Here is a 25,799-nt window from a genome sequence, read left to right as displayed (position 1 = left end):
AAAACGCATTGCATCGGGCGCAATTGGCGCGGGGCTGCAGTGGCACCCGATAGGCGCGCCCGATGCCAGAATCGATGCTTAGGGCGCAGAGGATAGCAAGGGCGCAGAGGATGTCAAGGGTTTCGGGCGAGGGCCTGCAATGGCGCCCTAAGGCGCACCCGATGCATCCGGCGGGCTATAGGACGCCCCACTGTGGATACTCTTAAGTAAATTCGTTTAATAGAAAAAGCATCTTAATTGTAGGAATAGAGCCAACCTATTTATGGGTGGGACATACTTTCTTTGATCTCCATTAAATACCTCATACTTGATCGGTTGGAATTATAAAAATTAGTTTGACTTTATTAGCAAAATAAATAGAAAAATTTAGGACATTTAATATAAAAAATGAAATGAGACATTTATTATGGACCGTCTAAATAAGTAAATATAGGACATTTAATGGGGACCGAAGAGAGTACATCCTATCTCATCCCATTTTATCATTCAATATTTACATAGTTCCTATGTCCCATAAAAATATGTACATTTGAAATGACACGAGAATTAATACACAATTAGTAAAGTAAGATAAAGAAGAAGAAGTGTAATTGAAGTAATGTAAATGGATAACGAGACCCAAATTATTATTAATGTTAATAAGTTATAATAGTGGTTCATACTGATATAAGTTCTAAATAAATTAATGTATTATATGTAATGAGTAGGAGAAAACTTTGCATAAATAAAAATGCTCATATTTTTATGGGACGGCCAGAAATGAAAAGTACACATACATTTTGGAACGGAAGGAATATAAATTTCTCAATATATCTATACATGTTCACTAAATGATTCCTTTTAAAATCATTAAAATTACCCACTATATATTTTTTTACTTTAATACCTTTTATTCGAAAAAATATATAGTACTACTAGTTTAACTATTTCGGACCATCCACTGAAATTAAACCAATTCTAATAATAGAAAGTAAAAAACTAGTACTTCCTCTGTCCCAACTAAGTTGAGTCAAAACTTTTGAACACAAAAATTAAGAAATTGTGTTGACAAGTATAAGAAAGGAATAAAGTAAAAAAGATCTTAAGTAAAGTATACGAAGGGATAAAGTAAGAATGATTGGATGTTTTGTTTCTCGTAAAAAAAAGGAAATGATAACTTAGTTGGGATATCGTAAAAAGGAATATGACTCAACTTAGTTTGGACGGGGGGAGTATTAACAATATTGATAATACAGGCCCCACAATTCACTAACACTACTCCTACAATACACACTCTCTTATTTTACTAATTGCGAATTAAAAGTCGTACCATTTATAATTTAACCTATTTTATGTGGACAAGGTATAGTTTTTGGAGTACGTCCTACTCAATTGAACTGTAATCTACGTAAAAATCCAATAAGCTGAACAACATTCCACCGTATAAATCTATAAACTTCGTAAAACTAGACGTTCTAAGAATAAAATGTAAATTGAATATACTTTTCAGTAAATGCTCAAAATTAGGTATAAAACAAAATTATTTTTATTATAAAATTTCCCCCCAAAATGCTTAGTAAATTTAGCACGGGCATATAATCCTCATGCCCACTCTTTCCATTGTAATTTACGTCGAAATAAAATAATCATTTCATACGCGGGCACCGTGTGTGCGAATAATAGCTGCGAATTTTTTTCTTAATTTGTTAGAAAAACAATAATCTACTGCACTTTTTTTTTATTATCTTCAAAAGATAATAATGTATCTGTACTTTGTAGTATTTGGTTTTATGCATATTGTAGATTTATGCATATTGTAGAGCATAAGTACGATAAAATTAAAAAGAGCCGGAATATATCAGGTGTCATTCCCTAATTCCTCATTTGTTAGGAATTTAGGATTAGGTTGCTCCGTTGACTATTAAGAATTCTTGAACTATACTCTCTCTTCCCATAAAATGAATCACATTTTTCATTTTTGTCAGTCCGTAAATAAAAGTCTAAGATTATTTTTTTTATGAAAGGTATAAAAGTCTCATATTCCACTAACTCATTCCGCTCATATTTAATTTAAAACTAATATATATAAGTGATATGCTCGGATTTTGCACTATTTTAAGGTCATTTTGTGGTGCATTTTGAGTGTCAAGTTGCATTACATGTCCATTATTTGCATATTTTATCTATTTTAATATTTTGATGTGTTTTGTGATAAATGTGCAAAATAGAGCTAAAAACTAGCATAAAAACATAAAAGTTCGGAAGCTGGAGCGGAAGACAACCTAGCGGACCGTTGGCGCACGCCAGCGGTCGCTGAAAAGCATTCCAGAACTCTCCGACTCTCTCTAGCGCCCACTGGGAAAATGCAGGGCATGGCAGTTGTGTTCAAACTCAATTTTCCGGCTATCCTGAAGGCCGATCAGGGCATTCTACATGTCACTCTCTTCTTCTTCGAAAGAGCTTCGTGTTGGTACCAAGATCATCTGAATCGGAGTTCTTTGGAGAAAGTTATGGCCGGTCTACCAAAGTTGTGCAAAGCTGTCAAGTGCAGAGTTGGTGGCAGAAATTTAAAGAAGGAAAGAAGACATTACCTTGTGATAGAAATCCATGGGTTCCATCCTAAAACCAATTGGTGATAGGAGGAGGGGCCCATGAAATTTATATAGTGGATTAAGCTCTTTTAGTATACCGACGTGAGATATTTTTTTACATTCATTTTATGTTTCAATTGTCAAACCCTCCCTCAAACCCTTCAAGGTGAACCTTGGAAGGGTTGGATTTTTTTATCGATTGGACGATTTGCCCAATATTTTTCCCGGTCATTTGGACCATTGGCCAAAATTTTAAGACCAAATATACTGCTGGGTCAGTCATTTTTCGGTTTCAGTCCAGATATACTGCTGGGTCAGTTAATTTTAGCCCACAATCGGTGACCCGCTTTGCTACCATGACAGAAATCATGGGTTCTATCCTAAAACCAATTGGTGATAGGAGGAGGGGCCCATGAGACTTATATAGTGGATTAAGCTCTTTTAGTACTCCAATGTGGGATATTTTTTACATTCATTTTATGTTTCAATTGCCAAAACCTTGTGAAGCCAAATCTTTTTCTTCTACTATGGGGCATGAAAATTTCATCTTTACAATTGCTTGGAGGAAACTTTTTACCAAATGTAAATCCTTTTCAAGCTTATATATACCCCATAACCTAATTCATAATACTCACCCTTCCATAGCCTCCAAAAGTGGGAGCCTTTATGGCTCCTCCCTCCATTCTCCAATCATAATTCCTTCATCCATCATTCCATCATCATTCTTGGAGATTGAAGCAAGGCAAGAGGAGCATGGGGACTTTAAGATTCATCCTTGGGGTTTGTTTGTTTATTTCATGTCTCGTACTTTAATTATTGTTTTAGTTCATCTGTCTATGGATTGCTAGACAATAGAATTTTGAGGTTTGATAGTATTTGACTTTTATGTAGTTCTTTTTATGTTTAATGTTCAGAACTCGTTTCCACTTAATTTTTCTTGAACTTTTGTTCGACTAATTGGCCGTTACCTTGATTCACTACAAGAAAAAGAGGCTTTCCCGAGCACCAAGTGGTCGGAAATATAAGGCAAAGTGCTCGAAAATATAAGGCAAAGAGGCTTTCCCGAGCACAAATGATTTCTCTACTCTCTTCTTATGTATTCTCTTGTTCCCGTAGAGGCGGAGTTGTCGTATGTGGGGTCGGAAGGCTGAGCTGCCGTGGGTCGGAGGGCGGATTATAGAGCTTCCCAAGCAGTTGTCACGGACCGACGGTGGGGTCGGCCGACCCGCCCGACCCCACCTGGGTCCGTCGTTGCTATAAGCATGGATCACAAACACTTCACTGTAAGCATGAAATACTTCACTATAAGCACGTTTTACTTCGCTGAACTGAAAAAACAATGCAGTCTACAGCAGTTGTCCTAGCGGCAAGGAGCTTAGACATCAATGTATGAGGTGCCGAGTTCGAGCCATCTCGACGTTAGTTGTAATTTCCTCCTTTCTTAGGAGTTTATTTGTAATTTCCTCTTTCATAAAGAAGTTAATTTTTTTTATTTAAAAAAAAACTTAAAAAACAATGTACTATAAGAAAGGATCACAAACACTTCACTCAAACCACATTTTACTTCACTGAGAAGAAAAAAACATATCACTATAAGCATGCATCACAAACACTTCACTCTATCCATAAAATACTTCACTCTATGCACATTTTACTTCACTGAGATAAAAAAAATAGTGCACTATAAACATGGATCACAAACACTTCACTCTAACCATGTAATACTTCACTCTAAACACGTTTTACTTCACTGAAATGAAAAAATAGCGCACTATAAGTATGAATCACAAACACTTCACTCTAAGCATGGAATACTTGACTTTAAGCACGTTTTACTTCACTGAACCGAAAAAATAGTGCACAATAAGCAAGGATCACAACACTTCACTCTAAGCATGAAATACTTCACTTTAAGCACGTTATACTTCATTGAGATGAAAAAATAGTGCACTATAAGCACGGATCACAAACACTTCACTCTAACCATTAAATACTTCACTTTAAGCACGTTTTACTTCACTGAAATAAAAACAAATAGTGTACTATAAGCATGGATCACAAACACTTCACTCTAAGCATGAAATACTTCACTCTAATTAGTATATTCTCATATTCTGATTGGTCCGGACTGGTGATAAATCCCAAGAAATCGATTCTATTTTACCTAACGGATTTGGCAGTGTCTGGTACGTATCAATTCCAGCTTTCTCAATGTGATCTAACTATATTTTAATGCGAACCATCTACGATCATCTGAATATTATCTTCAATTTCAGGCTCCGCATCTTCCCAAATGATAATGCCTCAGATCAAAGTAATTTTCGTATGTTTTTGCTATAAAGTCCATTACAGACGTAATCGACGAGTGAAAGTAATTTTTTATTTTGTGTAATGATAAAACAATACTATAAATTTTTTTATTTTCATGCATACTACTATCATGATTAATTACGATTTAGTTTGTCATTATGTTTTTTATTTTTATTTTTTTCATGTATAATACAAAATGAAAAATAGTAAATTTAAGTTAACATGTTGTGTTTGAAGAGTTTTAAATTTTAGGATTTTATTCCATTTACAAGAATTAAATACCTTATATAGTTTAAACTATATATTCTTAATACTTCCATTTGTCAATTTTTAAGTAGTGGGACACACCACATCATCATGCCACGTGGTGTGTCGGGTCCACTGAATTTTTTCTCCTTTATTCCATCATTTACTTTACTCTATCTTTATCTATCCTATTTTATTCTTTTCTCCTACTTTCCAACACAATTTATTAATCTCAGTGCCCAAAAGTTTTGTATCAACTTAATTGGGACAGAGGCAGTATACTTTTTTCAAGACGAGTGCGAAAATGAAGCGCTTCGCTTATAGTGGGACATAGAGAGTATAAAAAATGATTCACAAATTCCACTATCTTTTTCCATTCACTTTCACTTATATTTTTTAAAATATGTGTCGAACTCAAACGAGACTCCTATTGGTGGATAGAGCAGTACTTTTTTCTCTAACTTTTTTTTTTATTAACAAGCGTGCCTATGACGCACAAGTTAATGGGGGCCTCAAATGTAAGCCCAGTAAGTGTAACGTCTAAATTTCACAAAGCTGCAACGCAAAATCTGATTTTGCCAGTCCCATCGTCCCTCTCTGTAACACACACACCCTCTCTCCCCAAAATGCTGCGACATGGTTCACGATCCCTCTTCAACAGAGCCTCCGCCACATCCATGAGGTGGCGCCGCCAGTTTTCCACGGATCTCCCTGTGGAGACCGCCGAAGACACCAAGTTTGTGGAGTCCTGGAAGAAAATGAACCCCAATATGGACCCACCTAAGACCCCGTCGGCGTACATGAAGCCTCGGCCACCCACCCCTGCCAACATTCCGTCCAAGCTCACTGTCAATTTGGTGCTTCCTTATGATTCTGTCTTATCCTCCAAAGAGGTAATTTCATCCATAACCATATCATTGATGTCAATTGTTTGCAATTTGGTATTGAGAGGTTATAGGTTTTGACTGTTGTCTCTAGTTTGTTTGAAGATGTATTCTTGGAATGCTTCCTGAGCTATTGATTGTAGGTTAATACTCCTATTGTTTTTCCCCCTCTTTTACTTTTGGCTATGGTTATATGCTGTTGAAAGCCCTAAAGGTGGATCTGCAAATCTGAATTTTTCTTTCTAAGTTATCTAAATTTGGATTTCAGAGCTTCAGAAACCGATATATTTTGCATCGCTTTGTACTATGGATTTTCCATATTACTTTTAAAATTCATTGATCTTATTGTAGAAGGCCGAGGCTTTCAGTTGAAATGCTTGGTTTGGGGTGAATTTATTTATTAGATGCTTGGGTCGATGAATTTATTTATTTATAGTTTTGTTCCTTATTTGTTTGACTGAATATTATGATTTACCTGTGTTCATGCTGTCTTGTGGATGTGTTCTTTCTTTGGGAAAGGACCTGTAAATTTTTCTTCTGATCTCTGGCTTTCAGTTTCTTGATAAGTTAATTGAACCTTTTATGTTCAAATCCAATTGCCACTCTTCAAAAAATTTACTCTGTTGTGTGGTTTCGAATTAAACTCTTTGTCTAAGAAGTCTTGGGTGTAACTCTGCGAAACATCTACTGTAGGGTTATCTTTTATCATTCATTTTAGATTCCTAGTATCGCTGAGAATAGTATATGTTCATACTATTCAATTCCTGCATCTATTTGTTCCGGATCTAATTCCACGGTACTGTAGTATCTCCCGTTGTTAATGCAGCTAACATTACATCACATGTTTTCGAACTTGGCAATGCAGTAGGACAGTTCATGGTCAATTTTTTTACCCAGACGGAAAATTTCCCAAGTTAATATTACTCCCTGCAAATGCTATTATGTTCTCTGTAAGCCCCATTTAATTTATTGGAATCAAATAATCAATGTATATAGGTACTTCATTTGTTTCGCTTCCTACTCTGATCTGTTCTGACGGGGTGGTATTGTTTTGGTATCTTAGTAGAGAACATGTAAATTGATGAATGTGCACCTGTTGTGCCTACAGGTTGATATGGTCATAGTCCCGGCAACTACCGGACAAATGGGTGTTTTACCTGGTCATGTAGCTACAATTGCAGAGCTAAAACCTGGGATTCTGTCTGTTCATGAAGGCAACGATGTGACTAAGTATTTCCTTAGCAGTGGTTTTGCTTTTGTCCACGCAAACTCTGTTGCAGATATAATTGCTATTGAGGCCACACCAGTTGACCGCCTGGACCCAAATTTGGTTCAGAAAGGCCTCGCAGACTTTCAACAAAAGCTAAACACTGCATCAACAGACGCGGAGAAAGCTGAAGCACAAATCGGCATAGATGTACACAGTGCTCTTAATGCTGCTCTTACTGGTTGAAATGGTGTTTTAGTTGGATCTTTTTGTATGTGTACGCCCTTCGCAGAAGATGGTTTCGAGCTGCTCTTCATACCAATCAATCTCGTAAGGAATCCTGCCATGAAAAGACTTGTTGAATAAATAGCGCTGTCGTGCGGCTTTTGTTCTGTTTATCAACTTCTTGCTAGGATGATGATAATAACCATAATATATGTTTGGAGAAAGATTAAATGTGTAATCAGTCCGCAGCTAGAGGTGATTGAGAATGGTTCATGATGATGACGATTGATGCTTGTACTAATTTCAACTTCCAAGCTCATATTTTGCTAATGTACCCAATATTTATGTGGAAATCAATGTTTCAATCTTCTCTTTCTCTTGTAGAATTTTATTTTCTCCCTAAATATTTTTCTGTGTTGAAAACCAAATATACAATGTTTGGTTTGGTCTGCGGAAATGAGTGGCATGTAGTATAAATCAAGTTTCAGGAAAAGAAAGCCATCTCCCAACATGATCTTTCTCTCTTATTTTTCCTTTTCCCTTCTTTTTACAACTAAACAATTACACTATTTTTACCAAGTAATGTAGGACTACTAGTAAAAGTTGAAATAAATAAAATGGGGCGACGCAAATTTTGTAAAGAAACTAGTACGTAAATTTAAATAGCCAAAAATTATCACATTAGTATTAAATAATTTTTCCAACTTTTATTTCATCAGTTATAATTTATTTCAACATTTTATTTAAACTATAAAATTCTTAGATCACGGAATAATTATATAGCCTAAATTTTGTTAAAACACACAAATTAGGGAGTGTTCGGTTGACAATATTAAATCTCATGATTAAATGTATTATGTTTGGTTCATGATATTGAATCCTATAAATTAATCCTAGATGAATAGTCTCAATAATCAGTCATAGCCAGCCCACCAACTAGAATAATCTCACAACTTAATTCTAAATGGATAGTCTCATGATAATTAGTCATAAGAATTGAAATAATAAAATTTGATAAATAATTAATATTAGTGATAACTAGTGTTGAAATAATGAACTAAAATTTTGAAACAGTTAGTATTTAATTTTGAATGTGATAATAATTTTTATAGTCTATTCTATTAAAAATAGTAGGAACGGTAGTTAGAATTTCTTCACAAAATTTGAGGTACACCATTTTATTAATTTGAACTATTGCCACGATTGTTAACACTAAATCAAATGACGCTAAGTTGATTCTTTCTCACAGCATGGAGAAGCTGAAATCAGTGATCCCAGAAACCCTTAAGCACAAAATCTCACACAGCACTGCCGCCGACCTCGATTCTACTTGTTCTTCTCTGCTCGATTTCTTCCAAAATTTACCCCTGTTTCACCAGGTACTGCACGCCTCTCATACACTGTTCGCAAATCAAAGTATATTATGGTTTAGTTTATCAATTTCGGTTGAGATGCAGTTGGTCAGGGATTTGACGGATCCACAAGTGGCGCTGTGTGGAAAGAATAAGGAAGCTGCGCTGGAAGCCAAGGCCAAAGGCAATCAATGCTTTACCAATGGGGACTATTCCAACGCGTTGCTCTTCTACTCTCAGGTTGAACTTGAAATGGAGTCCCCCTTATTTTGTTACTGTTGGTTACCTTTTTCCAAATGAAGGAGTGACAATTTCCTTTTTAAGTTGGCCATTCTATTGATATCTCCCTGCATTTTGAGAATTGCAGTTCTACTTGAATGCACTGTTATTATAAGCTTAATTCATTATGATTTTTGTTCCGCTCAGGTATTAATACGTAGGGTGCTCATTTTACACCTCTTTTATGCTTAAATCATTGTCTTCTAATTGTATATGGACTAAACAGGCGCTGCGCAGTGCCCCTATGGATGCTGAAGATAATGAGAAAAATCTGGTTGCAACACTGTACCTCAATCGTGCTTCCTCATTACATGTGAGTTTTAAAGTGATGGCATTTTCAAGCCACGTATGTTCACTGGGATGATTTCTCGTCCTATTGAATATTTGGGGTGATAAAATAGATCTTCAGTACTAGCTGGTTAGCATGGTTAACATGTTGATTTTATATCATAGTTTCTATTTTTGTTTATTATCTTCAGAAATTGGGACTATTTCTGGAAAGTCTGCAGGACTGCAACCGCGCCCTCATTCTGTCTCCTGTGTATGCAAAGGTGAATTCATAGCTTTTTTTTCGTGGTAGTTCACTGATCTTATAATTCTATCTGAATGCTTAATAGAAAATATAGTTATCTCATGATTCTCTAACCATCACAGTTTGATTATCTTGCTTGAAAATTCATTATTTAATAGGTAATGATACTCGGTTCGGATACATCATATTTATATTTCTGTTATGTCCTTGCACAGCATTAGTAAGTGACTAAGTGCTGCTGAAATAATGTAACAAGGGACTGCATCTATCCTTTCTGCTATCTGATTTTTGTCATTTCATACATTAACTAGATTCTTGAACTTGTAGACATGGTTTAGGAGAGCTAAGGCCAATTCTTCATTGGGAAACTATGAAGAGGCTATCAATGATTTCGGTGTTTCCATGGAGATAGAGACATCATTGAGTGGAAAAAGACAGATTGAAAATGAGTTAAATCAGTTAATGGACCAATCCAGGCTGAGAAGTAGTGTCAAAGAGAAACAACATGATGGCAGTGCAGGTTTGTGATCCCTCTCAATTTAAGCCGTTCTTTTTGTAACTAATCATCTTGTATTGTTCTCCACTGTGCACTGCTAACTGCCAACTGGGCTTCTTTCCCCTTTTTGCAATTAATATAAGAATTCCTTTAACAAAAACCATTTTATCTTGATAATCAAGCTGGTGACGACGACTTCATAGGAAAGGAGAAAACCAATTTGTTAGCGGCATTCCACCCGCAATGTGTCAACTAATCATTATTCTAATTATAATAATAATAAATATTATTATTAGTTTAAATCTTGTACTCAATTTTATACTACTCCCTCCGTTCATAGTTGAAGCACTTATTTTGACACGGAGTTTAAGAAATGGATGTTTAGTGTGTTAAGTGGGTAGGTAATAAAGTTATTAAAGTAAGAGGGTGAGAAAGGTAGTGAGAATAAAGAGAAAGTGAATAAAGTAGAAAGTGAACCTACCTAGGAGAGAATGAAGTAGGAAAGAAAAAGTGAGTTAAAATATTATCATAAGGAAATGAACTCAACTATAAAGGAACTTTCTGAACTGGAATAACGATTCAACTATGAAGGGTGGCAAAAATGAGTTTCACTTTTTATAATATACTCCCCTCAGGCCCTGAAAAGTACTCCCTCCATCCGCCATCAGGAGTCCCATTTCTTGGCGGCACGGATTTTAAGAAATATTAAGTAAAGTGGGTGTAAAAAAGTTATTGGAATATGGGTCCCACTTGTATATATTAGTTTTAAATGAAATGTGAGTGCAATGAGTTAGTGGAATGTGAGAGCCTATTACCACTTGTAGTAAAAGTGAATCGAGACTCCTATTCGCGGACGGAGGGAGAATGAATTATTTCCTTTTTAGTTCATCCCTTAAAAGTATTACTATGGACTTTCTAATTTTGGACCCCATTACACTTCTAATAATGTGTACTGAGCTCTCCACTAATATTTCTTTCACTACCATTTCTCTTCAACTCTCTTACTTAATCAATTGTGCATAAAAACTCGTGCCTAACCAAAGGAGTGGAGCGTCCCATTTCTATGTGACACGGGACACGAGTTTTAAGAAATGTTAAGGGAAGTGCGTGGAAGAAAGTTAGTGGAATATGAACCTCACTTGAACACACACTCCCTCCTTCCCCAAACAATAGTCTTCTTTTTCCATTTTGATCCTCCCAAAAGTTATTCCACTTCCATATTTGGCAAGTATTTCTCTCTTATGAGGTGGGCCCCATTCTCCACTAACAATACTCCAAATCCAATCATTTTTCCTCTCTCTCTCTCCTAATTTACAAATTTTGCATTAAAACACGTGTTGTCCCTAAAGTCCACATTTTTACGAAACGGAGGGAGTATTAGTTTTAAATAAAATGTGGAATGAGTTAGGGGAATGTGGGACCTACTACCATTTATTGTAAAAGTGAGACACCTATTGATAGACGGACCAAAATGGAAAAACGGGAGTCCTACTGCTGGACGGAAGGAGTATCAGTTTAATTGGTCGATTTGTAATGCCAGTTTCAGAACAAACTGATCGTGCAATTTTTGCGGTTCGCACAGATAAACTCTAGATATAGTTTGCTGGTTTGCTTGTTTACTGTGATGCTGTTGCATAATGGACGTGACATTGTTTGTTTCACATATTTGTTATTTCCCAAAGAAGTCACTGATAATAGCAATGAGTGCTATAAAGTATTGAGACAACCTGACTGTAATTTGCAGAAAATATACTGCTAATGATGGCAGAAGAACTACTTTAACCCTTGTGTTTTACTAAAAGCCTCATATGATTTCTTTTTTCTAAACTAGAACTCTAGAAGGTTAACTGATTGGATCGGTAATATCTTTTGTTCCTCTTTGGTCTTACATCACACCTTTTTCTCTTTTCATGTGCCATCTCACTTGCCATTGCTTCCCCATAGTATGCTATTTGGAGACAAGCCCCATTTACTTTTATGATTCCTTATACGTAGGTCATATATGACAGATGAACCACTTCAAGTAGAACTTCGATGTGCTTCGACACCAAATAAAGGAAGGGGGATGATTTCATTGACCAACATTCCTATGGCTTCTTTAATTTATAAGGAAGATCCTCATGGTGCGGTATGAAATTTAGACATTCAAAACTGTTTTACTATTAATTAAATATGGTTTTCTTGGCAAGCTATCTGATATTCTTCTACCTTCTTCATCCTATCATGAGTTTTATTAATTAAATATGGTTTCACTTGATTGAACTGATGAATTCTAAAATAGATTGAAATGATTGTTGAATGCTAAATATTTGCATTTTTTTATATTCACAATTGTATTTGCATTTTTTGAAATTCACAATAGACAAAGAAACTGCTTGGTATTTGCTTTTAAAAAATTCTCACATGGTGTTGCTGCAGATTATATTGAAGCATTGTCGGGAAACTCATTGTGCTTTCTGCTTCAATGAACTACAAGCAGATACAGTACCATGTGTCTCATGTTCAATTCCTTTGTACTGCTCTTTGAAATGCCAAGTTCAGGCTGGAGGAGAGGATTTTCTGAAGTATAAGGCCGAATATGGATTTAAACTGGACTTATCTGATGACCTGGAACGACATATAAGAAATGTCACCTCACCTAGCTTTAGTAGTCCAGACGTCAAACATTTTGCTGAACATAGGCATGAATGTCAAGGCATGCATTGGCCTGCAGTTTTGCCTTCTGATGTGGTTCTAGCTGGGCGGATCATTGTTAAACACATTGAAGAACAGGCTTATGGAGGCCTTGACCATAATGTTCATAAGATTCTGGTACTTTTTGCTTTTTTCATTTCTATTAGCTGACTCATTGCAGTTAATCTGACAACTCTTTTTATGCCTAGGATCTTAGTCAGAATTATGGACAGCTTTCATCTGACACCAAACTGGAGTTTCATGTTTACTCTATAATTCTTCTGTGCTGTCTTCAGCGGTTTTATGCCACAAAACTTCCTTTAAACTCAACGATAACTTCAGAGGTAGATCGCGGTGCTGATAATGATAAAAAAAAGCTCCACTGATTCTCTGTTGGAGTATCTTTCCCCTACATTCACTGTATAAATTTTATGGTTTGTTTATTTCATTCTTTTACAATGCAGATTATTATGCTCCTCTCCAAAATCCGGATCAATTCAATGGCAGTTGTCCGAATGAAATATTCAGATGTAAAGCAGCCTCTAAATTATGATCTAACAAGTTCTGTAGAACAGGTAATAATGCTAAGGAGAAGTATTTCGTTTCTTATGTACAATTATTTAATTATACAGCCTGAAGTGTCCCATGGATTTTTATATTGAGATTTCTTGCCATATTATTGAGGATTGGAAGGAGCTATTGTCCATACTTTCTTTATTTTATTCCGTAGGTTGGTTGGATATGAATAATCTCTAAGCTTTTATGTTTAGTGGGGGTTTGACATTTGTTTCTGCTAACTACATAAGATTGTCTGGAGGGCACAAAAGTATATGTTGGTAACAGGACTACTGAAAAGTTGTACTATGAAAACAAATTGATTGTATGATATCATGTTTGTAGTCAATTGTCTTTTCTTTATTTTGAGATGAGATGTGAGGAAAGCCTGACAGCGAAAAGGTCATTGAAGTGTGTAATTTGAGGTCAGAAGCTGAAGATACCTGTACGGTATGTGTCTTGTGGATTTGTAGGTTGAGATTCTTGAGAAACAATTTTCATGAATGATCTCTTATTTTGTCACTGTTTTTAAAAAACAAGAAGCTGCACAGAGAATTTCAGTACTTTGTCAGGATGCATTACTAGGGATGAGCTATATAGAACAGTAAAATATAAGTATAGACACATATTAGAGAAAAGTAGTACTAGTTGATTATTATTACTTTGCGAAGCACCTATATACTCCCTTTGTCCCACCAATGATGACTTTCCTTTTTTGTCCGTCCCAACAAAGATGACCCCTTACTTATTTAGAAAATAATTAAAATATTCAACTATCTTTGTTCTCTTACTTTATCCTTTCTCCTACTTTAAAACATTCAACCATCTTTTCTCTCTATCCACTGTATTCATCTTTCCTACTTTAAAACAATCAACAACCTTTTCTTTCTCTACTCCTTAAAATAAGAGAGCATAAAATCCCTTGTCGTCCTGGCCTCCTGGGAATGGGTGGGTCATATTCGCTGGGATGAAGGGAGTATATTACAAAGATTTAAGCCTGACTAAACCGATTTGGGATACGTATTCAATAACACCCCCCTCAAGTTGGGCATATATATTGACCACGTCCATTTGATTCAAAGTTCTGAGAAACGTTTTGCTGCCAACGATTTTGTGAATATATCAATAATCTGGTTGGACGACAAATTGAAGGGAGTAGTAATCATCTCATTCAAAACACACTCTTGAATGAAATGACAATTAACCTCAATATGTTTAGAGTCCTTATGAAAAAACGAATTATATGCAATGTAGATGCCAACTTGGTTATCACAATGCACTGGTAAAGAATGAAAGTGAGCCCCAATTCCCGATGTAGATTCTTACCCCCGGTCATCTCAGTAGCAGTATGAGCCATAGCTTTATACTCAGCCTAGACAGACGACCAACATCAGAATATCCTTCAACTTTTAGATGACCATTCTTCTTCAACAACAATTCATTTCCATGAGATTTCTTGACATATTGAAGTATCCAAATAGCAAAATCCCAGTGAACCTACTTAAGATGATCAAAAAAATGACTGACTAAACCAACAACAATGGAGATGGGCCTTGTTACTGTCAAATAGATAAGTTTTCAAATTAGATGTCTATACTTAGCTTTATCCTCCTAGAAATTTCCACTCTCATCTCAAGCACAACACTAGGGTCAATCTCCATAGGAGATCAACAAGCTATGCTTCAAGTAGTCCAATTCCTTTTAGTACATTTGTAGCATACTTTTGCTAAGGAAGAAAATCTCCAAATTGCCGTGTGCAATTCCAATTATTAAGACTTTACTCAGGGCCCCCTAAATCCTCAATTACAAAATGTTGCTGCAAGTATTCCTTGGTCTCCTCAATTATACGAACATCACTTCTAGATATAAATATATCATCGACATTTACAATAAGAATGACAAATCCTTATGCTTAATGTTGCACAAAAACTGGATGATCAGACTTGAATTGCATAAAATCAATAGTTTCAAGAACAACTTATGAAACCACGCCTTCAGACTTTGTTTAAGGCCACATGGACAGTTTTAGGTTGAACTTTGAATAAAGGCATAAGATCTATGCGTAGTTGCACTACTGGACTTGATAATAGACCAGAGAGCTATCACTTTTGAAAGTGCAATTTGGATGTCAAATATACATGAGGCTTATATTATATTATGATCTGGTATTGCTTTTTTAAACTCCTTTATTGGGCCTTACACCATTACTTGATTTTTTGTATCTATTGGCGACAACATTGAATATTCCTGTGGGATAAAAAGCTTGCTTTTATTGTAAATTTGTAATCAACATCTTTTTTTTTATTTTTTTTTGTATGTCAACTTGGAGTATTTGATTTGAATAGAATGCTTAAATTTTTAGATTTACTGAGCCTTTCTGATAATGTTTTATAGATTGAGGTGGCTCAAGCTGTATATTCAGGCGGAAGTTTATTTAACCATTCTTGCGAGCCAAATATTCATGCATATTTCCTTTCACGTACCTTGTTCATGCGAGCAACAGAAAATGTCACTGCAGGATTAGAAATGGAACTCTCATATGGCCCTCAGGTAATAAGATCTTCCATATTGCTAGAAAAACTTATTAAAAATGAAGTATTTTATTAAAAATCCTGTTCATGTTTAAATGTATGGAACTGTTAATTGCAGCGGGATTAAGAGAAAGCTGTTAGAGTGATCATTCTATAGGAAGCTACAGCAAACCTAGAACATATGATTGGTTTACTCATGCTATATGCAAGCATAACGTGCTACAATTCATATTTAAACCTTCATGTTTAAATGTATAGAACTGTTAATTGCAGCGGCATTAAGAGAAAGTTTTTACAGTGAGCATTTTATAGGAAGCTACAGCATACCTAGAACAAATGATTGGTTTACTCAGCATAATGTGATATGAATATTTTTTATGAGTTGACTATTGTTGGCAGGTTGGGCAGTGGGATTGCGGCAAGCGTCGTAGGTTTCTGAAAGATAGATACTCATTTATTTGTAAGTGCAGCGGTTGTGCACAAGTGAATCTATCTGATCTTTTCCATGGTGGTTATCGGTGTACCAAGCCAAATTGTGATGGAGTTGTGCTGGATAGTAGTGTTATTAAACATGAAAAGGAAAAGATCAGACATTGTGAAAGACTTAGCTGTTTGCAGGTGTCATGTTTTGTCTTTTGAACCTGAATGTTTTTCATAATAAAAAATATCATCAGCAAATTTATAAAAAAAATTTACCGGACTCTGCCATTTAAATGAATGAGGAGCACTTGATTATCACTCTTTTATGGACCTTGAGCATAACAACATTTAGAGTTCATACAATGTAGTTTGTAAACATTCATCATATCGCTGCAAGTTATGTCAAACTATAATATGAAAAAATTGCTTTTCAGACTACCGTCTTAGATCTTTTTACCATCAATAAGCATCAAAATGTATCGTATTGCCTTTCACTCACATGACAGGCTATTATGGCATCATCAAAGATGATCAAAATGTAAGCTAACTTGTATCTCTTATGTTGATCCTTTCATTGCATGGTATTGAAGGACAATGTGCCAAGTGATGATAGCATCAACAAGTTAGCTCATTACATGTATGAGCAAACGGATTACCACTGGCTTGAGCCAGGATCTTGCTTGGTTTGTGCAACTTTTTGTGATTTACAAGCATCAAAGAAATCAATAAGCAAAGCTGAGGTCCATATCCAAAGGTATTTCTAAACCTTATAGTATTTCACTATAGCTGCTCTTCTTCAAATTTTTATGTCAAGATTCTGGTGCCTATGAATAAAGTTTTCTTGAGTTTGCTTGAAGCATCTATAGCATTTTTTTATGTGTCTGTAACTGTAATTTATAGTTATGAATTTGATTATCCATTTTATTGGTCAGGATGAAGGATGCAATGACTTCTGGTGCTCTCACAACTAATCTTCTTATGGATGCTTTGAGATATGTTGATTTAGTACGAGCAAAATTACATCCTTTCAACAGAAGACTTGCTGAGGTAAGTTTATGGTTTTTCTTTAGATTTTGATATCTATGTAATTGCAAAATTACATCCTTTCAACAGAAGACTTTCTTTTATACCTTTTGTATCCTATCTTTTCACTATTTTATTTAGTCCATCCATCTGCTGTACCATACTTTTGAGGTATCAATTCTGTTGGATTATCTTTTACCAACTTGATGTTTCCAGGTGGAAGATAACATTGCACAAGCATTTTGTTTGATTGGAGATCTACAAGCTGGAATGGACCATTGTCGAGCCTCAATTGAGGTGAGCTTCATTTGAGTATGATTTTAAAGCTAGAACAACTATCTATGTTAATACCACTTGTACCTGACTCTAGGAGCCTCTAGATTTGAAGATTACCTATCTGAATTATATACCTTAAAGTGCCCATATTCCTGCTTATAAAGATTTTATTATGTACCATATGGATGGGGATCTGTCTCTAAGCAACTTAGGGGGCTTTTGGTCGAGAGGAATCAGGGGAAAGAAATAGAATATCCACCCATGACCCTTTACTGTGTGTTTCTGTGTTTGTATGGCATTTTCAGTTATTATCTTTCCCCATTTTCTTTTCACTGTCATTCCCCACCCCACTTGAATTCTTCTGCTTCCCTATATCCCTCTTTCCACCTACACCCAACCTCCACCACCCTCTGCAACTTCATCACACAATGGCCTCCTCCTCTGCCGCCCTCACCTCCAACCCCACCCTTCCACGCAATTCCCTTAGTGGTTCTGAATCTAAAAGAATGGAAAATTTAGGATATTCCTTTACTCTCTCCTAGTTTCCTTTCTTGATTCCTCTCCCTTCCCTTCCACCTGATATAAATAAACGTCGCTATTTCTAGTGAGAAGATACAACCTTCCAGTGTGGTGGATGGTTATATACCGCTTCCAGTTTGCCCTGCTTGTCAAATTATTTAGAACTTCAAGAAGAAAATAAAAAACCTACTCCCTCCGTCCCATGGTAAGTGACACATTTCCTCTTTTGGCAAAAGTTAACCATTTTAGTATATCATACTTTATTCTCTTCACCTATATACTTTATTCTCTCCTTGCTCAACTCACTTAACACCAATTTCTCAATTCTCATGCCCAAAAGAAATGCGTCAATTAACTTGGTACGGAGGTAGTACTTAAGTTGTAAATGATGATTTTCGGTTATAGACGTAACCACTCTATGGAAACATTTATTGATTGAGGTCTATGGTAAACTGCCAATGAAATAAACGTAAAAATGTCTTGTAAGCTACATTGACAGAATCCAAAAGGAAAAAAAAAAAAAAAAAAAAAAAAAACAAATTGCAGAATATGTCTTATGCTTAAATGAATATACCTGGTTGATGTGGAATTTTCTTGTTTGTTAACTCTGAGTTTAAACAAACAGATCCTGGAGAAGCTCTATGGTGAAAGCCATATCGCCATTGGAAACGAGCTGATTAAACTAGCATCCATTCAGTTTTCCATGGGCCAAGAAATTTCGTCTGACTACACAACTCGGATTGTTGCAATATTTTCTCGATGCTATGGATCTCATGCAGAGATCATATTTCCTTATGTGCGCTACCTTAAGAAGGAGAGCTGCAGAGTTGTTTGACCACTAGTTGGTCTTATTTATCTTTCTACATGAGTTTAACGGCATCTTCTGAAAATGCATCTGATCTTGAAGTCAACTGGAACCGGAACTGTGGTCCAAACTGAACTTAGTTCTTTGAGGTTCCGGTTTGATTCTAACTTGTCCGAATTATGTACCGACCGTTAAGGCTGGTACTAGAGGTGCTAAAATATGGAACTGGAACCGTGGTCCAAATTGAACTTTGTTCCTTGAGGTTCTGGTTTGGCTCCAACTTTTCAGAATCGTGTACTGACTGGTACTAGAGATGCTAAAAAATCAAAATGGAACCTTGGTCCAAACTGAGCTTTGTTTTTTAGATGCCAGTTTAGTTTCAACCTTTTCAGAATCGTGTACTGACGGTTACGGCTGGTCTGAACCGAACCCGAGTCAGTGAACATCTGTAAGCTCTCAATCAATTGCACATGTGACTTGTGAGTCGTATGTAGTCATTAATGATAGGTATGATGTGTATTTCCTGTCAATTTGATCTATCAAAATAGAATTTTGTCATACATTGATAAATATTACCCGCAGAGTGATCAGGTTTGAGTAGAGACTGCTCTCCATGTTTGCGTGTCATTTTCTCGATTTTTCCTATCGTTCACACAATTTCCATACCGCTTCTAGCTTCCATATTCAACTCACAAACTCATACTCCCTCCGTCCACAAGAAATAGGACACATTGTGAATGGCACGGGCTTAAATGTTGAATTGGTAAAGTAAGAGATAAGAGAAAAAAGTAAGAGAGAAATAGTGTTAATGAAATGTGGGGTCCATATTATAAGTAAGAGAGAAGGGAAAAAAATAAGAGATAAGAGAAAAAAGTAGGAGAGAAGTAGTGTTAGTGGAATGTGGGGTCTATATAATTAACACTTCCTCCGTTCCATAGTAATAGAGTCATTTTGCTTTTTTGGTACGTTCCATAATAATATAGTCATTTCCCTTTTTAGTGAAAAGTCAACACATTTTCCTACACCTACTTTACTCTCTCTTACTTTTTTCTCTCTCCATCTCTCTATCTTATTCATTTTTCACTTTATTCTCCCTTACTTAACTCACCTGACACATTTTTTCTTAATTTCCGTGCCGAAATGAAACGTCTCCATTACTATGGAACGGAGGGGGTAAGAGAGAAGGGAAAAAAGTAAGAGATAAGTTGTTGAAAATTTTCCTTTTTAAGATGTGCTCTATTTTTCGTGGACAACCAAAAATGGCAAGTGTGCTCTATTTTTCGTGGACGGAGAGAGTATATACTAATAATATTAAATACTGCAATTAATTCAAAAATGTCCTAACATTTTTTATATATAGACATTAGTGCTTTGTCCCATAAAATAAGGATATTTTTTATTTTGGGATGTTACATAAAAATATCTTATTCTATTTTTGGTAACTTCTTTCTCTCTAATAAGGTGGACCTCATTCTTTACTAATAATATTATAATTATTTTTTCTTTTTGTCTCTCTCTTACTTTGTCAATTGTGCATTAACTCATGTGATGTTCCAAATGTTATATTTTTATAGGACAGCCATATATTACTCCAAAATAAGTGGAGAAGAAGAGAGGAAAAATTGGGAAGAAGAGAGAAATAGAAATATGGCAAAAAGTTGGATTAAAATTTGCACAATATGTCAAATCATATTTCACTCTTATCACAAATAAACTAAAATATCCTTTACAAGTTTGAGTTTAATTTTGCCAAAAAAATATATCTAAAAAGTGGAAAAGTACTTCGAATAATATTTAATCAAATTTGAAGCACTTCTAGTGATACTTTTAAAGTTCTGGTACCTAATTTGATACCAATTCATAGTTGAAAAATCTAAAAACTATTCACTCTTATTTAACATATTTTACTTATTTCTATACTCTATCCAACTCCTCAAGGTTAGATTTCTGGATTCGTCACTAACCCTACAAAACATTATGTTAGTGACAGAAAAAGGCAAAACTTACATAAAATAATTAGAGTTGAAAGAACACTAGCATTAAGCCCAACTAATTAATCAATTTTCTGAAAAATATTTGTCGGCCTGCTTAGAATAGCAACGTCATAAATCATACTCATTTCGTCCCATAAAAGATGTCACACTTATAGATGACATGGGATTTTAGGAATAATATTTATATTATTATGAGAGGAAATTTTTTCTAAAAATGGAAATGTGACATCTTTAATGGGACAAACTAAAAAGGAAAGTGAGACATCTTTTATAGGACAGAGGGAATACTAACACTCTCTCGCATTTTAAAGCAATACTTTATGATTTAAAGTGAAGTTTTACACAGAAATTTATTTCATAATTTAAGTGGAAAAAGAATAAAGTAAATATTAACTCAACCATAAAAAATAGATAAAGTTATACATAGCACGGATTTTAATACACAATTTGATAAGTAAGAGAGAGTGAGGAAAAATGTTATTGAAGTATTGTTAGTGGATTATGAGGTTTATATCATTTGTAGTGTTTAAAAATTTTCATTTTTAGAACTAGTCTAATTTTGATAGTCGGTCAAAATGGTAAAACTAGTCCATTTTTTTTAGACAAATCTTACAAGATATCTCCATTTTAGGAAATGTGTGAAATGTCAAAAAAAAATCGAAGATAGGTCACTGGATCATCTTAAAAATGAAAATGAGCAAGTGGGATTGACGTGGAAATGCGAACAGAAAATAATCCATAATTTATTGAGTAAACAAGGGCATCATAATTATTTAAATTTAGCATCATAATTATTTAAATTTAGCATCATAATGGAAATGCCTCAAGTATAACATTTACACCAGGAAATATTGGACTGATAGAAACTAAAATTTTAATGATTACACAAGATTTGATACAACCAAATGCCAAGCTGCATAGACACAAATACAACACAATGATCATCCAAAGAGATGAAATACCAAATGTTGTGTGATTTGTGTCCAAGAGACATAGCTAAGACTTCTAAATTCTAATCTTGTTTTCTTTTACATGCTATAATCAATTCAATCATCGGAAGGAATATGAGGGTGGTCTACTTTGTCCGGATCATGAAATTGTTTTGTGCAAAAACATAAGTTATAATAGTCCTGTCCTACCTCCAAGTTGCAAGCTACCCGCAGAATCGGGATTACAGTTTTCATGTCCTATTTGCTGCCTTTAAATGCTGAAAGAGAGAAGAATGACCTTGTTGCTGAAAGAAAATGTATACAAATTTATTACACAATATTGAAATCATATATAAGGCATACGGAAGCAGAATGGAAAAGGTAAAATCTAATTTACCTTTTGTTACAGTCACAGAAGCAGAAACATTTCCCTCCTGAAACTGCTGAGATAAACTCTGAGCATCAAGCTTCCTAATACTTGCTTGAGCTGAAACACAAAATGTTTCATCATGAGGCCATATTTATCACATAGGGTAAAACTACTTCAGCAACAAATCATGAATGCGTTAGTTATATCATGGAGTGGCAGGTTATGTTCTATTCTCAAAGACTTCACAACAAGAATTTTAGCTTTAAAACCATTACCATGTTGTTCATAATCAGAGAAGTTCTTCTGGTGCCCGTTGTTCTTTGAATGATGGGTTGCTATCCTCAACAGATTTTCAGAACTTCTCTTGCTTGTGAATCTGGAATCATCAGAATCGTCCTCTCCTTCAGAAAAGACAGATGGGCTAGACCAACCTGTTGAGTTCGCATCAGTTTTACTCTTACGGGCAAATTTTAACAGCCTCTTTAACCCTTTGCGTGCATCTTTGTGGTAGACCATTGCTGGAGGATTTTCAGCAATTCCCCATTCACTGGAATCAGGTTCACTGCTCTCCTCAAGAAGCATCTGTGACAGGGAATGACGAATTCGAGGACTTGACGCTTCAATAGGCGCCTTATAAGCTGGTGAAACCCCTTTTTGGATACTGTGTTCAACAGAGTTCATGGAGTGATCTTGCTCCTCTATTTCCACCCAAGCTGTTGGTGAGATGGTCAATTCTTCTTCAGCCTCAGCCTCAGCCTCAGCCTCAGCATCAGCATCAGCTTTCAATTTAGGCTCTTCTACTCTGGCGGTGCTATCTCCAGTGGTAGGGTTAACCTCACCTACATCTTCCTTGTTGTTACATTGTGGGGGACTCTTTGTGCTGGTCCCAGATTCCGTGCTAGTGTGAACTTTAAAGTCTTCGTTTTCCCTTTCTTCATGCTGAGCAGCTAAATCAGATGGCTTAGAAACTGTTGGTTTGTCATCGGCCAGCAACAGATACCCAGCCTTCCTCAACGGTTCTTGAGGAGATGCTTTTTTCTTCACAGTTGGATTAACACTGGAGGTATTTTTAGAGCCTTTACGAAGAAAAGGCTTTGATTCCAATGGAACTACACTGTTCTTCTTTGTCGCCTTGTTATATAAATTAGGTTTCGCAGAGGAAACAAGAGTTTCTTCTGTGGCAGTCTGAACGATGCTTTTGATAGTTTTCTTAGACTTAGTCACAGATTGCTGCTTTTTTTCAACGGCAGGTTTCAGGGTCTTCTTGCTGTCATTTTGATTCGGCGTTACAGATTTTGCTCGTATTCGAGATGTCTCTACTTTTGAGCTAACCTGAGAAGCCGGCACTGTTTGCTGCGACCTTCTACGAGTTGGCACAGCACCAGAAGCTGATTGCACACTCTGGGTTTTAGCAGGAGATGGCCCTCTAGTTCCAGGGGATGGCCCTCTAGCAGCGGGAGATGGAATTGATGGCCATGATTTACGAGTGGCAGGCAGTGAAGAAGCTTTCGTAGATACTTTCTTAACAGCCCCAGGTCTAGGGTTTTCTACCTTGGGATTTACTGGTTGAGATGCAATAATTTGTAGTTTCTGGAGCTTCTTCACATTATGTTTTCTACCAATATCACCATTTGCTGGGCTCAGCTGTGATTTTTTTGTATCAACATTTTGTTGCATCCCTTTGAGGTGCTTGTCTTTTCCTTCTCTTTTTTTTGTAGCTTCTCCCCGAAGTTTCTCATCCCTCTTCTCCTTGTAATGATCATAAAATCCACCTCTCTTCTCAGACGGCAAGCTTTGTCTTTTGCTACCAGCTGGCACAGCAGTACGGCTTTTCACAGGTTTGGTTTCCATCATCTTCATCAGCAGTTCATTTAGTTCTGCTTCCTTTTGACGGCTCCACTCTGCTGAGGTGACTATTTTTTCATTAATGTCAGTTGATTCAGTCGGACAAGTATCCTCTTGCATTATTATAGGAGTGCATGTTTCTTTTTCAGGTGAATTCAAATTTGCATCTGATTCACAATGCGCAAAAGGAAAGTCTTCTGAAGCAACTACCTGCTCTGCTTTGGACTTTCGCAAACTATATATAACTTCATTGCTTTCTACATTATTTTGATTCTCAGTAGCAGAATCCTCAGTAACATCATCTTGAGGACATTGTGAAGAATCTTCGCCCATTCCACTGCTCCATCTTCTCAATACAGACTTGTTCATTCCAATTGATGCACTCAACAAGGAGCTAGCCTTCTGACTATCCACTGTTTGATCCTTCTGTTTTCTTTCAAAAAGATTTATCGCATCTTGTACACTCATTCTCTTCGCATTATTCTCTGGTTTTTTGAGCGCTTGCTCCAAGCAATCTTCATCACTATCATCTGCAGAGTCTTTAGGAAACATTCTATCCCGGGAAGGAAAATAGTTCAGACTTTTAATAGTTATTGCAGTAGACCTTCGAGATCCAGATCGTCCAATTTGTACCCTCCGCATTGGAGATGCTGACCTCCTAGGTGAAGCAGATCTTATAAGAGTCCGACTTCTTTCCGTGGATGGTTGCTCTTCCTCACTTGAAAAAGAAGATTCATCACTTCCTGTAGAGCTTTGCCTCTCTACCTGTGCCGCTTTGGCAGGTGAGACACCATATATTACTGGAAGCTCTGAACAAGCTGATTTAATTGGATGATTGCTCCTTTCTCTCGGTTTTAACCCATCATTTTCTGAAAGTTCAACAGCCTGAGCTCCATGTCTCAGTTCTACATATTTTCCTAATGAATCACTGCAATGAATACATAATAGGCATTACCAATGAAGAGAAGTTAAAACTTTGACAAGGAAAACAATCAGCTCAGCTTCATAACAGCCAAGGATACCTCAAATTTGTTGATCCAAGATGTCGAGAAAACTTTTCTATATCAGTCATCTCCTCCACAGAGTATCGAGAACCAGCAGCTTGGTCAAAAGCAGTTGCCAACTCATCCCGCAGGGCATTAAGCCTCAAGTCCATGGCCCGCAACAATTCATTCCTGCAGGCCACCAATGGTCAGAGTACAGATATGGTAATTGGAACTTTAAGTAGCAGCAGACAAGTAACAGACATACTTGGAAGCACTTGAGTTGTCAGCCTGCACACAAGCCATTACCAGAATAGGCAGTTAATATAGCACAGACAAAGATCTTCAATCTAGATTGAACAAAGCAACAAACTTGAAAAGGCGTAAGATCAACTCACTTCTGCTGTAGATCCTGCTTCATCCGCGCAGCTGTCATCTGACAGAGGAAAATAAGGGAAACTTAACTTTGTATCTGGATATAAATGACAGCAAGCTTCTATTCCCTAAAAAAAGAGACTGCTCTCAGCTGGGTTTTCTTTTGTTATGCAAGAGGCTATTCCTAGAATATCTATTCATAAGACCTTTTTGTGTTGACTTATTCAAGTAAAGCCAGAAAAATGTTGCTTATTAAAGACAGTTGTGAATTACAAATTGACATCCTTAAAGCAGACTGCCCTCAAATCAAGGTATGAGGACACTTACCAGATAGCCCACTTTGGAACTGATATTCTTTACCCTGAGGAAAGAATTAAAATATCAGATTTAGCATTGGAGA

The 25,799-nt window shown here is 36.1% G+C and overlaps 3 protein-coding genes across 5 annotated transcripts in view; 2 read left to right on the top strand and 1 right to left on the bottom strand.

The window, feature by feature from the left end:
• The first annotated feature begins 5,659 nt into the window (after positions 1–5,659).
• LOC125186242 (ATP synthase subunit delta', mitochondrial-like) lies at positions 5,660–7,818 on the top strand. Its single transcript, XM_048082594.1, has 2 exons — positions 5,660–6,019; positions 7,119–7,818. Exons 1-2 carry the CDS (start codon positions 5,753–5,755, stop codon positions 7,461–7,463), a joined length of 612 nt encoding a protein of 203 aa, XP_047938551.1. The 5' UTR covers positions 5,660–5,752; the 3' UTR covers positions 7,464–7,818.
• An 856-nt stretch (positions 7,819–8,674) lies between these two features.
• On the top strand, positions 8,675–19,503 carry LOC125191412 (SET and MYND domain-containing protein 4). 2 transcript variants are annotated; one of them, XM_048088974.1, is made up of 15 exons: positions 8,675–8,821; positions 8,900–9,034; positions 9,300–9,386; positions 9,553–9,624; positions 9,933–10,125; positions 12,111–12,229; positions 12,520–12,912; positions 12,984–13,118; positions 13,239–13,349; positions 15,724–15,879; positions 16,260–16,478; positions 16,871–17,034; positions 17,213–17,327; positions 17,520–17,600; positions 18,724–19,503. In XM_048088974.1, exons 1-15 carry the CDS (start codon positions 8,693–8,695, stop codon positions 18,931–18,933), a joined length of 2,319 nt encoding a protein of 772 aa, XP_047944931.1. In that variant the 5' UTR covers positions 8,675–8,692; the 3' UTR covers positions 18,934–19,503. The 2 variants fall into 2 exon arrangements, with proteins under 2 accessions (XP_047944931.1, XP_047944932.1); XM_048088975.1 differs by lacking the exon at positions 18,724–19,503 and adding an exon at positions 18,185–18,606.
• Positions 19,504–21,746: 2,243 nt separating this feature from the next.
• The window catches only part of LOC125188178, a 5,870-nt gene continuing 1,817 nt past the window's right edge, over positions 21,747–25,799 (bottom strand). For both annotated transcript variants that reach the window (XM_048084934.1, XM_048084933.1), the window contains 7 exons: positions 25,727–25,760; positions 25,423–25,460; positions 25,293–25,315; positions 25,064–25,216; positions 22,472–24,969; positions 22,224–22,313; positions 21,747–22,131 (listed from right to left, as the gene is read on the bottom strand). In XM_048084934.1, the coding sequence (XP_047940891.1) occupies positions 22,085–22,131; positions 22,224–22,313; positions 22,472–24,969; positions 25,064–25,216; positions 25,293–25,315; positions 25,423–25,460; positions 25,727–25,760 (2,883 nt within the window). In that variant the 3' untranslated portion in view covers positions 21,747–22,084. The remainder of the gene's footprint in view (positions 22,132–22,223; positions 22,314–22,471; positions 24,970–25,063; positions 25,217–25,292; positions 25,316–25,422; positions 25,461–25,726; positions 25,761–25,799) is intronic.

The sequence above is a fragment of the Salvia hispanica genome, chromosome 5 (assembly GCF_023119035.1).
Source record: "Salvia hispanica cultivar TCC Black 2014 chromosome 5, UniMelb_Shisp_WGS_1.0, whole genome shotgun sequence".
Lineage (NCBI taxonomy): Eukaryota > Viridiplantae > Streptophyta > Magnoliopsida > Lamiales > Lamiaceae > Salvia > Salvia hispanica.
This window is presented reverse-complemented; position numbering and strand designations above follow the sequence as displayed.

Excerpts from the sequence above, each read along its gene's own strand:
- LOC125186242 (XM_048082594.1), top strand. The coding sequence starts at position 5,753 with ATGCTGCGACATGGTTCACGATCCCTCTTCAACAGAGCCTCCGCCACA. Across the intron at positions 6,020-7,118 it reads CTGTCTTATCCTCCAAAGAG|GTTGATATGGTCATAGTCCC; the intron begins GTAATTTCATCC and ends TTGTGCCTACAG.
- LOC125191412 (XM_048088974.1), top strand. The coding sequence starts at position 8,693 with ATGGAGAAGCTGAAATCAGTGATCCCAGAAACCCTTAAGCACAAAATC. Across the intron at positions 12,913-12,983 it reads ATAATGTTCATAAGATTCTG|GATCTTAGTCAGAATTATGG; the intron begins GTACTTTTTGCT and ends TTTTATGCCTAG. Across the intron at positions 13,350-15,723 it reads TAACAAGTTCTGTAGAACAG|ATTGAGGTGGCTCAAGCTGT; the intron begins GTAATAATGCTA and ends AATGTTTTATAG.